The sequence below is a fragment of the Pseudonaja textilis genome, chromosome Z (genome assembly GCF_049901715.1).
Source record: "Pseudonaja textilis isolate UNSWEBS1 chromosome Z, rPseTex1.2, whole genome shotgun sequence".
Lineage (NCBI taxonomy): Eukaryota > Metazoa > Chordata > Lepidosauria > Squamata > Elapidae > Pseudonaja > Pseudonaja textilis.
This window is the reverse complement of record NC_142008.1, coordinates 59,685,000-59,697,932: the sequence shown is the minus strand read 5'-3', so window position 1 is coordinate 59,697,932 and position 12,933 is coordinate 59,685,000. Positions and strand designations below refer to the sequence as shown.

General features: G+C 37.3%; 1 protein-coding gene across 7 annotated transcripts in view; it reads left to right on the top strand.

The window, feature by feature from the left end:
* GLB1 (galactosidase beta 1) overlaps nt 1-12,933 on the top strand; it is a 169,978-nt gene that overhangs the window by 89,043 nt on the left and 68,002 nt on the right. For all 7 annotated transcript variants that reach the window (XM_087918488.1, XM_087918485.1, XM_087918486.1 and 4 more), the window contains exon 6: nt 4,628-4,808. In XM_087918488.1, coding sequence (XP_087774614.1) covers nt 4,628-4,808 — 181 coding nt within the window. The remainder of the gene's footprint in view (nt 1-4,627; nt 4,809-12,933) is intronic.

The window sequence follows — 12,933 nt, the reverse complement described above, 5'->3', positions numbered from 1 at the left end:
ACCCCCCATGCCCAAAATTCCCTGCCTCCTAAAAACACAAGCATCCACACAACAGACCAAGTAATACTGTCCAACACTTACTGATGGTGGTCCTTAAGTTCATTGTTAAATGCAGTTATAGCTCTGGGATAAAAACTCTTCAGGAAATGTGTGGTCCACATTTTAATTGTTCTGTATCTTCTGCCAGAGGGCAACAGTTCACAAAGATTGTAAGTTGAATGGGAAGAGTCTCTCAGAATGTTGTGCAACTTCCTCAAACAGCGAGATGCAAAGATGTTGTCCAGGGCTGGTAGCTGGAGCCCAATGATATTCTGGGCAGTTTTAATGATTCTCTGTAGAGCTTTTTTGTCAGCTACAGAGCTGCTCCCATACCATACAAGAATGCTGTGTGTCAGGACATTCTCAATGATGCTGCAGTAGTAGGACAGAAGTAGATGCTGAGATTTATCTTCCTGAACATTCTTAGGAAGTACAGCCTCTTCTGGGCCTTCTTCACAAGCATGTTAGCATTCATAGTCCATGAGAGGTCTCCCGAGATATAAGTGCCCAGAAATTTAAAACTACCAACCCTCTCCACCTTTTTGCCGTTTATGTACATGTGAAACTCGAAAAATTAGAATATCGTGCAAAAGTTCATTTATTTCAGTAATGCAACTTAAAAGGTGGAACTAATATATGAGATAGACTCATTACATGCAAAGCAAGATAGTTCAAGCCGTGATTTGTCATAATTGTGATGATTATGGCTTACAGCTCTTGAAAACCCCAAATCCACAATCTCAGAAAATTAGAATACTACATGCAATCAATAAAACAAGGATTGTACATAGAACAGTATCGGACTTCTGAAAAGTATAAGCGTGCATATGTATTCAGTACTTGGTTTGGGCCCCTTTTGCAGCAATTACTGCCTCAATGCGGTGTGGCATGGAAACTATCAGCCTGTGGCACTGCTAAGGTGTTATGGAAGACCAGGATGCTTCAATAGCGGCCTTCAGCTCTTCTGCATTGTTCGGTCTCATGTCTCTCATCTTTCTCTTGGCAATGCCATAGATTCTCTTTGGGGTTTAGGTCAGGCGAGTTTCTGGCCAATCAAGCACAGTAATCCCATGGTCATTAAACCAGGTTTTGGTGCTTTTGGCAATGTGGGCAGGTGCCAAGTCCTGCTGGAAAATGAAGTCAGCATCCCCATAAAGCTCATCTGTGGAAGGAAGCATGAAGTGCTCCAAAATCTCCTGCCAGACGGCTGCATTGAGCCTGGACTTAATGAAGCACAGTGGACCAACACCAGAAGATGACATGGCTCCCCAAATCAACACAGACTGGAAACTTCACACTGGACTTCAAGTATCTTGCAGTATGTGCCTCTCCATTCTTCCTCCAGACTCTGAGTCCTTGGTTTCCAAATGAGATGCAAAAGTTGCTCTCATCAGAAAAGAGGACTTTGGACCACTGAGCAACAGACCAGTTCTGTTTTTCGATAGCCCAGGTAAGACGCATCTGACGTTTGTTGTTCAGGAGCGGCTTGACAAGAGGCATACGACATTGGAAGCCCATGTCCAGGATCCGTCTGTGTGTGGTGGCTCTTAATGCACTGACTCCAGCCTCAGTCCACTCCTTGTGAAAGTCCCCAACACTTTTGAATGGCCTTTTCCTGACAATCCTCTCGAGACTGCAGTCTTCCCTGCTGCTTGTGCACCTTTTTCTTCCACACTTTTCCTTTCCACATAACTTTCTATTAATGTGCTTTGATACAGCACTTTGGGAACATCCAATTTCTTTTGCAATTACCTTTTGAGGCTTTCCTTCCTTATGGAGGGTGTCAGTGATGGTTTTCTGCACAACTGTCAGGTCAGCAGTCTTTCCCACGATTGTGATTCCTACTGAACCAGACTGAGAGACCATTTAAAGGCTCAGGAACCCTTTGCAGGTGTTATGGCTTAATTAGCTGATTAGAGTGGGACACTTTGAGCCTAAAATATTGAGCCTTTTCACAATATTCTAATTTTCTGAGATTGTGGATTTGGGGTTTTCATGAGCTATAAGCCATAATCATCTTAATTATGACAAATCATGGCTTGAACTATCTTGCTTTGCATGTTATGAGTCTACCTCATATATTAATTTCACCTTTTAAGTTGCATTACTGAAATAAATGAACTTTTGCACGATATTCTAATTTTTTGAGTTTCACTTGCACAATGATAAATATACATCTCTCTTCCTCCTGAAATCAATTATGAGTTCTTTAATTTTTTTGATGTTAAGTATAAAATTATTTTCTTTACACCACAGTGTCAGCCCTTGTACTTCCTTTCTATAAGCAGACTCATTGTTCTTATTAATGAGCCCCACCATTGTCGTGTCATCTGCAAATTTAATAATTGCATTGGTGTTATACAATGGGGTGCAGTCATGTCATGTCTGTACAAAGAATAAAGAAAAGGGCTTAGCACACAACCCTGGGGGGCTCCTGTAGAAGAATGGTGAGAGCCCATCCTTATTACTGTGGCCTATCTGTCAGAAAATCTTTTATCCACAAATAAATCTTCTGATTTATACCCAAATTGGACATTTTAAGAAAGAATCTTTTGGGTAGAATGGTGTTAAGGGCAGAACTATAATCCAGAAATAACAGCCTTGTGTAAGTTCTCTGTTGTTCTAAATCATTCAATACAGTATGGACAACAATAAAATATTAATATTACTATTATTATTTGTATTTAAATGAATGATACCCAGATACCTCACTGCTCATATAATGATTTTGATGTATATCCAATAAAATAAAATAAAATCCCACAGTAGGCTAAAAACTAAATAAATAAATGTAATCTGACATTTATTTTCCATTTGATAGAGAACTGGGGGTTGGTGGGTGGGTTTTGAATTTCATGTTGTATTAAGGTTTGACCTTGAATGTTTGAGTTGATCTAATCTCTGACTGGGGACTTTTCTCCCTTTTTTCCCGATAAATAAGAAAAAAAACATGTCCATGCAGGTGTATAATTAAAACAGCCACATTTCGAATGTTACAGGAATGCATACTGGAAAATTTATTTGTTTAGGTTAAGTAAATATTGATTTATCATTGAACTTAGTTTGCCATGGCAATTATTTTTCTATCTATAATACTCTTTTAGAAAGTCCAGAATTGGGATAAAAACTTTAATGTTCATTTTGTTCACATCAGACTGCACTACTTTTCTCCCAAAGGATAACCCAACTGGTCATTGGATTATCTTAATATCATTAAACTTCACAGTTGTTTAGTATTTCTATGATTCCGCATTACTATCTACCATATTTTTCGGAGTATAAAGCACTCCGAAGTATAAGATGCACCTAGCTTTTGGGGAGGAAAAAAAAAGGGGGAGGGAGAAATTTGCCTCTTCCTCCCAGCAATTTGCCTCCTTTTAGCAAACAGCAAAGAGCTTGTTTCAGCTTCAGCACAGCCTGATTAGCACAAGCAGCTGATTGTCAGTAGGATTGACCTCCCGGTGACGAGCAGTTTCAGGCTGCAGGGATTGCAATCACCTATTGCTGCCTCCGTGCACCCCATTTTCAGCCTCTGCGTTCCATTTTCGGCCTCCACACATTCTATTTTCTGCCTGTTCCGGGCGGCAGGGATCAAATGGGACACACAGAGGCTGAAAAGGGGCATGCAGAGGCTGAAAATGGGATGCGGAGGCCAAAAATGGGCCACTTGGAAGCAGCAATAGGTGATGGCAATCCCTGCAGCCTGAAACAGTTGATCAGCAGGAGGCCGATCCTATCGACAATCAGCTGCTTGAGCTAATCAGGTTGTAGGGAAGCTGAAACAGGCTCTTTGCTGTTTGCTACAAGGAGGCAAATTGCTGGGAGGCAGAGGCCCAAGGGTGGGGGCTAGTGGGTGGGCGGGACTTTGGCAACATTCGCTGTATAAGACGCACAGACATTTCCATCCACTTTTGGGGGTGGAAAAAGTGTGTCTTATACTCCAAAAAATGTGGTAATAGGCAGTAATAATCCAAGTCACTATAACTAAATTGCAGATAGTAGTATATAGTCTTATAAATTAGCAAATATGATTGTCTGTGGTTTTGGTATAATTATAAATTAGTACTATCTGCTACTTTTGTCCTATAATTAATGTTACTTTTTTGACCAGAGTACAGATAGTCCTTGACTTACGATTATGTTGCTAAGTGAGATTTGTTAAGTGAATTTTGCCCCATTTTATGACTTTATTGCCACATTTGTTAAGTGAATCACTGCAGTTATTAAGTCAGTAGCACAGTTGTTAAGTGAATCTGTCTTCCACATTGACTTTACTGCTAAGTGTGCAAAAGGGGATCACATGATCCTGGGACACTGCAACCATAATAAATATGAACCAGATGTCAAGGATCAAAATGTAAATCAGATGATGGAGATGGTGCAGTGGTCATAAGTATGAAAAATGGTCTTAGGTCACTTTTTTTAGTGCTGTTGTAAGTTTGAATAGTCACTAAGTGAACTGTTGTGAGGACTACCTATAATTTTTTTTCTTTCATTTGAAGTTTCATATTATTTTGTGGTCTCCATCTTTTCTTACTGAACTTACTAAACTTGTCTTACTGTCTATATGTGGGTGTTTTTTAATTAGGTTGAAAATGAGTATGGAAGTTATTTCACATGTGATTTTCATTACCTCCGTTACCTGAAGAATCTTTTTCGCCAGTACCTTGGGAATGAAGTAGTCCTGTTTACAACAGATGGTGCAACAAAGATGTTTTTGCGCTGTGGAACTCTTCAAGGCCTTTATTCAACTGTGGATTTTGGACCATGTGAGTGGCAATTGAAGTTACAATTTAAAATTAAGAATAGAAGACTTTTAGATAATTTATTAGTAAACATTGCCTTAAATTGATTAAGGTTTTTGTTCAGCTTATTTCTACATTGACTGGTTATTTCCCAGCTAAAAATCTGGAAGTTAAATTTGGAGCCTTTTCTACACAGAGTGTCTACATTGTGTTGTTTAGCTAACCTGTAATATAATATAGAATAGAATAGAGACTAATATAGAACCTATATAGAATAAACTAACTCCTTACAAAACCTAGTTTTTCATTTCATGACATCAGATGGTAAATTCATGTCAAGGTTTTATAATTACCAGAAGCATACTGATCCCAAGGAATTAGGCAAGTCCCCAGATCTGTAAGTAAAGCTCTCTATGTATTATATCCATACCCTTTCCTGCTTATTAAGGCTTTCTATGAGGTGATACATGTTTGGAACCAGGCAATGATAACTGCACTCTTGAGGGAAGGATCATTAAAGAAATCGTTGTCTGTTGTCTCCTTAAAAATGTTATTCGGATCTAGTGATACAATTTTTGTTCCATCTTCCTTTTTCAGGAATGGTTGTTGAGAAGGAGGTCACTTTGCAGTTTCAGAGTGTAATGCAAGAAACAGGTTGTCAGGACCCTTTTAATCCAGTTTCAGACCAGGTTAAAATCTGGAATGGGCTCTGGAGGAAGTAGGAGATCCATTGCAACATCTTTACTGCAGTCAATGTTAGTAGGAAGGGAGAGTTCTAGCCAGAGAGTTTGATGAGGCCGTTTGAAATGGTTGCAAATTGAATAACTGTGATTAGTCTTAAATTATAGATTGTGTTCCTTTTTGCTTTGCTTTGTTTCTAGTTTTAATTAAATGTGATCCACTCAGACTTTCTATTTGCAAGGTGACAACTATATAAATTATTTAAATAAATAGGCTACTAGATATTTATCAACTTATTTAATGGAAAGAACTCACTGGACAATATTTCTTAATATTTTAGTATACCATCAACATTGAATGTCCAGTTGCAATAGAATGCAGTTCTTGCTGTTTCTTTTCCCAAGGGCAGAGCTGGCATTGCGGTGGTAAGACGTGTGATCTTGAAGCTCCAAGATCACCGCTGATATCTCTGCTGCTGGACGGCCCTATTGGACCTAAATCGTCCCGTAGAGACGGTGATAGAGAAGGGCACATCCTGTCAATCCCAGGGACACCGCAAAGTCCCTGGTAGATCCAGGAGAAGCCCTTTTTTCTGGGCGGCGGAGAGGCAGCTATTCAAGCTGCTGAAGCTGGGACAGCTCCGGAACGGAAGAAAAGCTGGAAAAAAAGTGTGTCAGTTTGGTGAGATAAATTTCTACTTACTATTTTTTGGAGAGAACACCCTAAAAGACTTAAAGTATAATTAAAAGTGGAAATAAAAGAGGTTAAGCGGCAAGATTAAGCTTAAATTAAACTGAAGATTTTTTTTTCCTTTTTATTGGAACCTGGAATTTGGTAAAAGCTTCTCAACTTTAAACTGGACTGGTCTTTTTCTCTAATTTTTCATTTTTTAAATAACCTCTTTGAAAGTCTCTTTTGATTAGGATTTTTTTTTGTTTTAGTTTTTTCATTTGAGGTCTACTTTTTTCTTTTTCTCTTATGACTACTTTTTTTTATCTATTCCTGGCTTTCGATATATGAGAGGAAGTGAAAGTGAAGGGAAATAAGTAACAATGCCATCTAGAGGCTTGGATACATTGTTTTCTTTTTTGCTTGTTTATACATTGGAGTTACATTCAAGGACTCTGAGCTTTTTACAAGATAGTGGGATGAGCATGGCAGATTGTTTATACAGGTGCTCCTCTGCGAAACTATTGATAGCTGGAGTTTGGAGTTGAAATTGAAAGAAAGAAGATTGAAATGACCTTGAAAAGAGAACTGGAAATTCTGTTTTGATTCATTAAAGAGCCTTGGACATTTAGTGGCAGTGGTTTGCTTTCTGACAGAAGTGTTTGTTATCCTCTTTGTTTTTTACTTCCCCTCCAGCTGGGTTTTTATGTTTAGACTTTAGCCTTTTGGCTCAGGAATTAGAGTATATTTTTCCTCACTCCTCTTCTTTTGTTTTACTTTTTTTTTATTAAGGGGAATACATAGATTTCTAGTTTTTAAATTTCTTTTTAATTTTTTTATTTATTTTCCACCCTTTCTTCTCTTTGTATTTGGAACAATTGGATTAAGGTATACAAGTGCCTGAAGATTTTTTCCCCTTCCCTTTTTTCTTTCTTTTCTTTTTAATTTTTATTGGCATGGCAGTTGTCTGCTCGCTTCTTCTTTTTTTTCTCTTTTTTATCAAGCACTACAAGATGAGTAGAAAGATAGCAGCCTCAGCCTCCTCAATACCAATTTCTTCCTCTTCACCATCTGGAACAGGGGTTGCCAACCTTTTGGACCTCAAGGACCACCAAACTCATAATTCTAGATCCCAGGGACCACTAACCACTAGCCAAATTAGGCCATTAGGTGTGGCTTAATTTGTGGATGTGGCTTGGTGGTCATGTCTTGTATGTAAATATTATAAATATTTATATAAATATTTATATAAATATTGATTTTTTTATAAAAAAAGAGCAACTTTTATCCAAAATCAGGCAAAGCAGGCAGGCAGATTGAGTTGCTCACAGAATCACAGATTCATTCAGAGATCTATCTGCCATTGGCTAGTTCAGTCTGTCACATAAAATTTGCTTGCAAGCAAATTCATAAAATTTGCTAGCAAGCAAACTCACAAAATAAACTCACAGCACACCATGCATGTAAATATTGATTTTTTTTTTTAAAAAAAGAGCAACTTTAACCCAAAATCAGGCAAAGCAGGCAGATTGAGTTGCTCACAGAATCATTCAGTGATCTATCTGCCATCGGCTAGCTCAGTCTCTCAAATTTGCTTGCCGTGAGTCTGCAATGAATTTGCTTGCAAGCAAACCTTCAGTCCTAAGGGAGGTTTGGCTGAGCCGAAGATCTAAAGACTAGCTAGAAAGCAAGAAATCCAACCATTTCCTGCTTCCTAGCTAATCTAAATCTCCTGGCACAGCAGAACAGATGATGGTCGGAAAAAGGAAAAATAGCAATTTAGCAGGCAAGTTTACCGAGTAAGGAGTGAGTGGGCGGGGAGGGTTCCCGCGGGCCATATGGGCAGACATATAGACATACCGGTTTTTTCCCTAAGTGTAGGACTTAATTTTTCTCTACATTGAATTTCAATTTCATTTGATTTGATTGCTTATTGTACCCTATGACTATTATAAAGGGTAGTACCTTAATGATTCTTGATGAATGTATCTTTTCTTTTATGTACACTGAGAGCATATGCACCAAGACAAATTCTTTGTGTCCAATCACACTTGGCCAATAAATAATTCTATTCTATTCTGTTCTGTTAGATAGGGGCCCAGTGTTCAAGTCTGTCAAGATTCATTCTAGAGTGTTAGCTATTCCTTCCAGCTTAGTATCATCATGGCCAAAGGTGTATATTATAGGCCACCCAATCAAGCAGAAAAAATAGATGTCCTTTTTGCCAGCCAACTAACAAACATATGCAGGAAACACACAACAATAGTAATGGGAAACTTCAATTATCCTGATATCAATTGGAAAACTAATTCTGCACCAAGTGAGAAATCAAATGAGTTCCTTACCAACCTAGCTGACAACTTTGTTGTCCGAAAGGTAGAGGGTGAAACTAGAGGGACAGCCATACTGGACTTAATTCTTACAGAGAAGAAGTGATAGGGGGAGTTGAAACTGCAGGAACCTTGGGTGAGAGTGACCATGTCATACTAGAATTCAACCTAACACAAACACAAACAACAGAACATAATGACACCAGAGTCTTGGATTTTAAAAGAGCTGATTTCAATAAACTCAGAGAGAACTTGGGAAAGATTCCATGGATGAAAATCCTAAAGGGGAAAACAACTCAAGAATCTTGGGAAACACTAAAAAATATGATCATAGAAGCCCAGACCAGCACAATACCACTGAGAAAGAAAAACAAGAAATCCAAGAAGAAACCAGCATGGCTACACAAAGATCTCTTTGGCAAATTGAAAGGAAAAAAGGACAAGTACAAAAAATGGCAAGAAGGACATACAACTAAGGCAGAATATCAGCAGATAGCCAGAATCTGCAAAGATGAAGTCAGGAAAGCAAAGGCTCAGAATGAACAAAAACTTGCAACAAATGTCAAAGATAATTTAAAAAGTTTCTTCCAACATATAAATAACAAGAAAGGAAACAGTCGGTCCACTAAAGAAAGAAGATGGCAAGGAAGTAACAGGCAACAGAGAGAAAGCAGAACTGCTTAACTCATTCTTTGCATCTGTCTTCACGCAAAAAGAAACTATAGCTCAGGCCACCCAAACATAACAGTAAAAGACTAGAAATAAAAGTTAAAATAAGCAAAAAAATAGTAAGAGAACACCTGTCTGATCTTGATGAAAACAAATCACCGAGGCCTGATGGATTACATCCCAGAATTTTAAAGGAGCTGGCAGAGGTCATCTCAGAACCACTGCACCATATGTTTCAAAAATCCTAGAGCACCAGGGAACTACCAGAGGACTGGAAAAGAGCTGATGTGGTTCCCATCTTCAAAAAAGAGAAAAAAACAGACCCAGGAAACTATAGACCAATCAGCCTAACATCAATACCCAGGAAGATACTGGAAAAGATAATAAAAAAACAAATCTGCCAACATCTAGAAACAAGTAAAGTAATAACAAGCAGTCAGCACGGGTTTGTTAAAAACAGATCATGCCAAACCAATCTTATTTCATTCTTCAACACAGTGACTAAATTAGTAGACCAGCAAAATATTGTGGACATAATATATTTAGATTTCAGCAAGGCATTCGATAAAGTAGACCACAACCTATTTCTTAGCAAGCTAGAAAAAAGTGGAATAGATAGCACCACCACTAGATGGACTCGCAACTGGCTGGCAAACCATACTCAATGAGTAGTCCTTAATGGGTCTAAGTCTACACGGAGGGAAGTAAGCAGTGGGGTGTCACAAGGTTCCGTCTTAGGCCCAGTACTCTTCAATATCTTCATTAACGACTTAGATGAGGGAATAGAAGAGGAACTTACCAAATTTGCAGATGATATTAAGCTGGCAGAAATAGCTAACACCCAAGAAGATAGGCTCAAGATTCAGATGGATCTTGACAGACTAGAACACTGGGCCATATCTAATAAGATGAAATTCAATATAGAGAAAAGTAAAGTCCTACACTTAGGCAAGAAAAACCAAAAGTACGCATATAGACTGGGTAAAACCAGGCTCAATAGCAGTAACTGTGAGAGGGATCTTGGAGTCTTAGTGGACAACCAGCTAAATATGAGCCAGCAGTGTGCAGTGGTAGGCAAAAAAAGCTAATGCAATCCTAAGTTGTATTAACAGAGGGATACAGTCAAGATCAAGGGAAGTACTAATACCACACTATAAAGCTTTAGTAAGACCACACCCAGAGTACTGCATCCTGTTTTGCTCACCACATTATTAAAAAGATGTTGAAACTCTAGAAAAAGTACAGAGAAGAGCAACCAGGGTGATTAGGGGACTGGGTTTTGCTCACCACATTATAAAAAAGATGTTGAGACTCTAGAAAAAGTACAGAGAAGAGCAACCAGGATGATTAGGGGACTGGAGGCTAAAACATACAATGAACAGTTTCAGGAACTCTGCTTGGCTAGTCTAGTAAAGAGAAGGACCAGGGGAGACATGATAGCGGTCTTCCAATATTTGAGGGGCTGCCACGGGGAGGAAGGGGTCAAGCTATTTTCTAAAGCACCTATAGGGGATTGATTTAGAGAAATGGCAAAAATTGTGGTCTCAAAATTATAAAATGACAATGGCAACTGCTTATAAAGAAAATTATGGGTGTTTTACGAGTGACATCTACCCCCAACAAGAATTGTGAGAATGTTTAAGAACAAATCGGATAAATGTTGGAAATGTCATCAGATACCTGGTTCATATTACCATATGTGGTGGACATGTCTCGATGCAAAAAGATATTGGACTAAAATCCACACATGGTTGGAAAAAATGATAAAACAACACATAGGCTTTACACCAGAGATATTTTTACTGGGAATTATACTGGAAATATACAATAAAGAATTGAAATATTCGATTGTAAATGTTTTAACAGCGGCTAGAACTGTTATTTACTGAGAATTGGAAAAATGAAAAAATACCTATGCAGGAGGAAGTTATTAAGAAAATTATGGGCTGTGCTGAAATGAGTAAATTTGAAATTAGAGAACAAGAAGACAAACAATTTTATATGATATGGGACTTATTTTATCAATGTTTAGATAAAAAGACATGGTAATGAAATAGACAAGGAAATTGTATAATAGAAGACTAATAGATTGATATAGAACAGCGGTCACCAACCAGTGGGCCGCAGAGAAAATTTTGGTGGGCCACAGAGAAATCTCTCCCCCAGATCACCCACACAAAGCAATTAATTCAGGCTGCGCAGAAACATAAGGCTGCACTGCCCACATGTCTATAGCATCTGTTAACTCTCCATTTATCATGACCTTTGCAGTTTGCTTATAATATATTGTTTCTATGGCTTGAATACATTTTTTACCAAAGCCCATTTGTTTCAATTGTAATAACATCAATCGCCGACTCACATTGTCAAAGGCTTTCTGTGCATCTAAAAACATCAAAGCCATTTGCTTTTCAGGATGTTCCTCATAATATTCCAAAGTATCCAGAATTATTCTCATATTATCTTTAATTTGTCTCTGGCAGAAATCCATTTTGATCAGAATGAAAAAGCTATTTAAATATCTTTTCAGTCTTTCTGCCTAAATTGAAGCAAAAATTTAATAGTCTGAATTTAGTAGGGATATTGGTCTATAATTTTTAACTTGCTGTGGGTCTTTGTCTTCCTTCGGCGCAAGTGTAATATATGCTTCTGACCATGTTTTGGGTATTCTCTTCTTTGACATAACTTCATTCATAACTTCTAGTAATTGAAGATTCAGCATTTCCTGAAATGTCTTATAAAATTCCACTGTTAATCCATCTAGACCTGGTGCTTTTCCCATGTTTTGTTTTTTTAAAGCTTCTGTTCCATCATCGTTATGTTCCCTTCTAATATTATTTCAATGTCTTTGGGTATCTGGGGTAAATTCGCTTCCTGTAGATATTCTTTGATTCTTTCTTCCTGAACATAGATACAATTTTCCATAATAATCTTGTATAATTTTTTTCTTCTCCGTGTTTCCATAGAAAATATGTCCTTGTTCATCTATTAATTGACTTATCCTTCTTAGTTCTCTTTCCTTTCTCAATTTATAAGCTAACCATCTGCCTGGTTTGTTTGCATTTTCAAAATAATTCTGTTTAGCATTTTTACTAATTCCTCTTTTTCCATTAATCCCATTTTATGTTTAGTTATGTCCATTTTAAATTTAATGTCTTTTTTTGGTGGAAATTTCTGTAGCTATTTTTCCAGTTTCTTATAGTCGTCTTCCAGTGTTTTAATTTTTTTTTTTCTGTTTTCTGTTTCTTTTTCTTGTATATTCTATTATCAAACCTCTTATGTAGGCCTTCATCATGTCCCAAAGATTCTGTAATGATGTGTCCTCTTTTTTATTTTCTTTAAAAAAGAAAGCCAGTTCTCTCCATTTTCTGTTTAAATCCTTTTTCCTTTAATATAGTATTATTTAAAGTCCATCTTGATCTCCTCTTTTGTCCTTTCCATGAAACTGTTGTTGGGTTATGATCTGCCCAAGTACCTGTTTCTATTTCAATTTCTTGTATGTTGGAAAAAAAATTCTGTTGACATCCATATCATATCTATTCTAGACCATGATGCATGTCTATTTGAATAAAAAGTATATTGTTTATTTTCCGCATTTCTCTCTCTCCATGCATCTTTTAAGTTTATTTCCTCTATCATTTGAAAGAAAGATTTTGGTAATGTCTTTCTAATTTTCTTTCTTGTTTTCTCTGTTTTGTAATCCAATTTATCATTAATTATTCCATTAAAATCTCCCATTATACAAATATTAACATAGTCCAGTTCAATTATTTTCATATGTAATTTCCTGTAAAATTCTT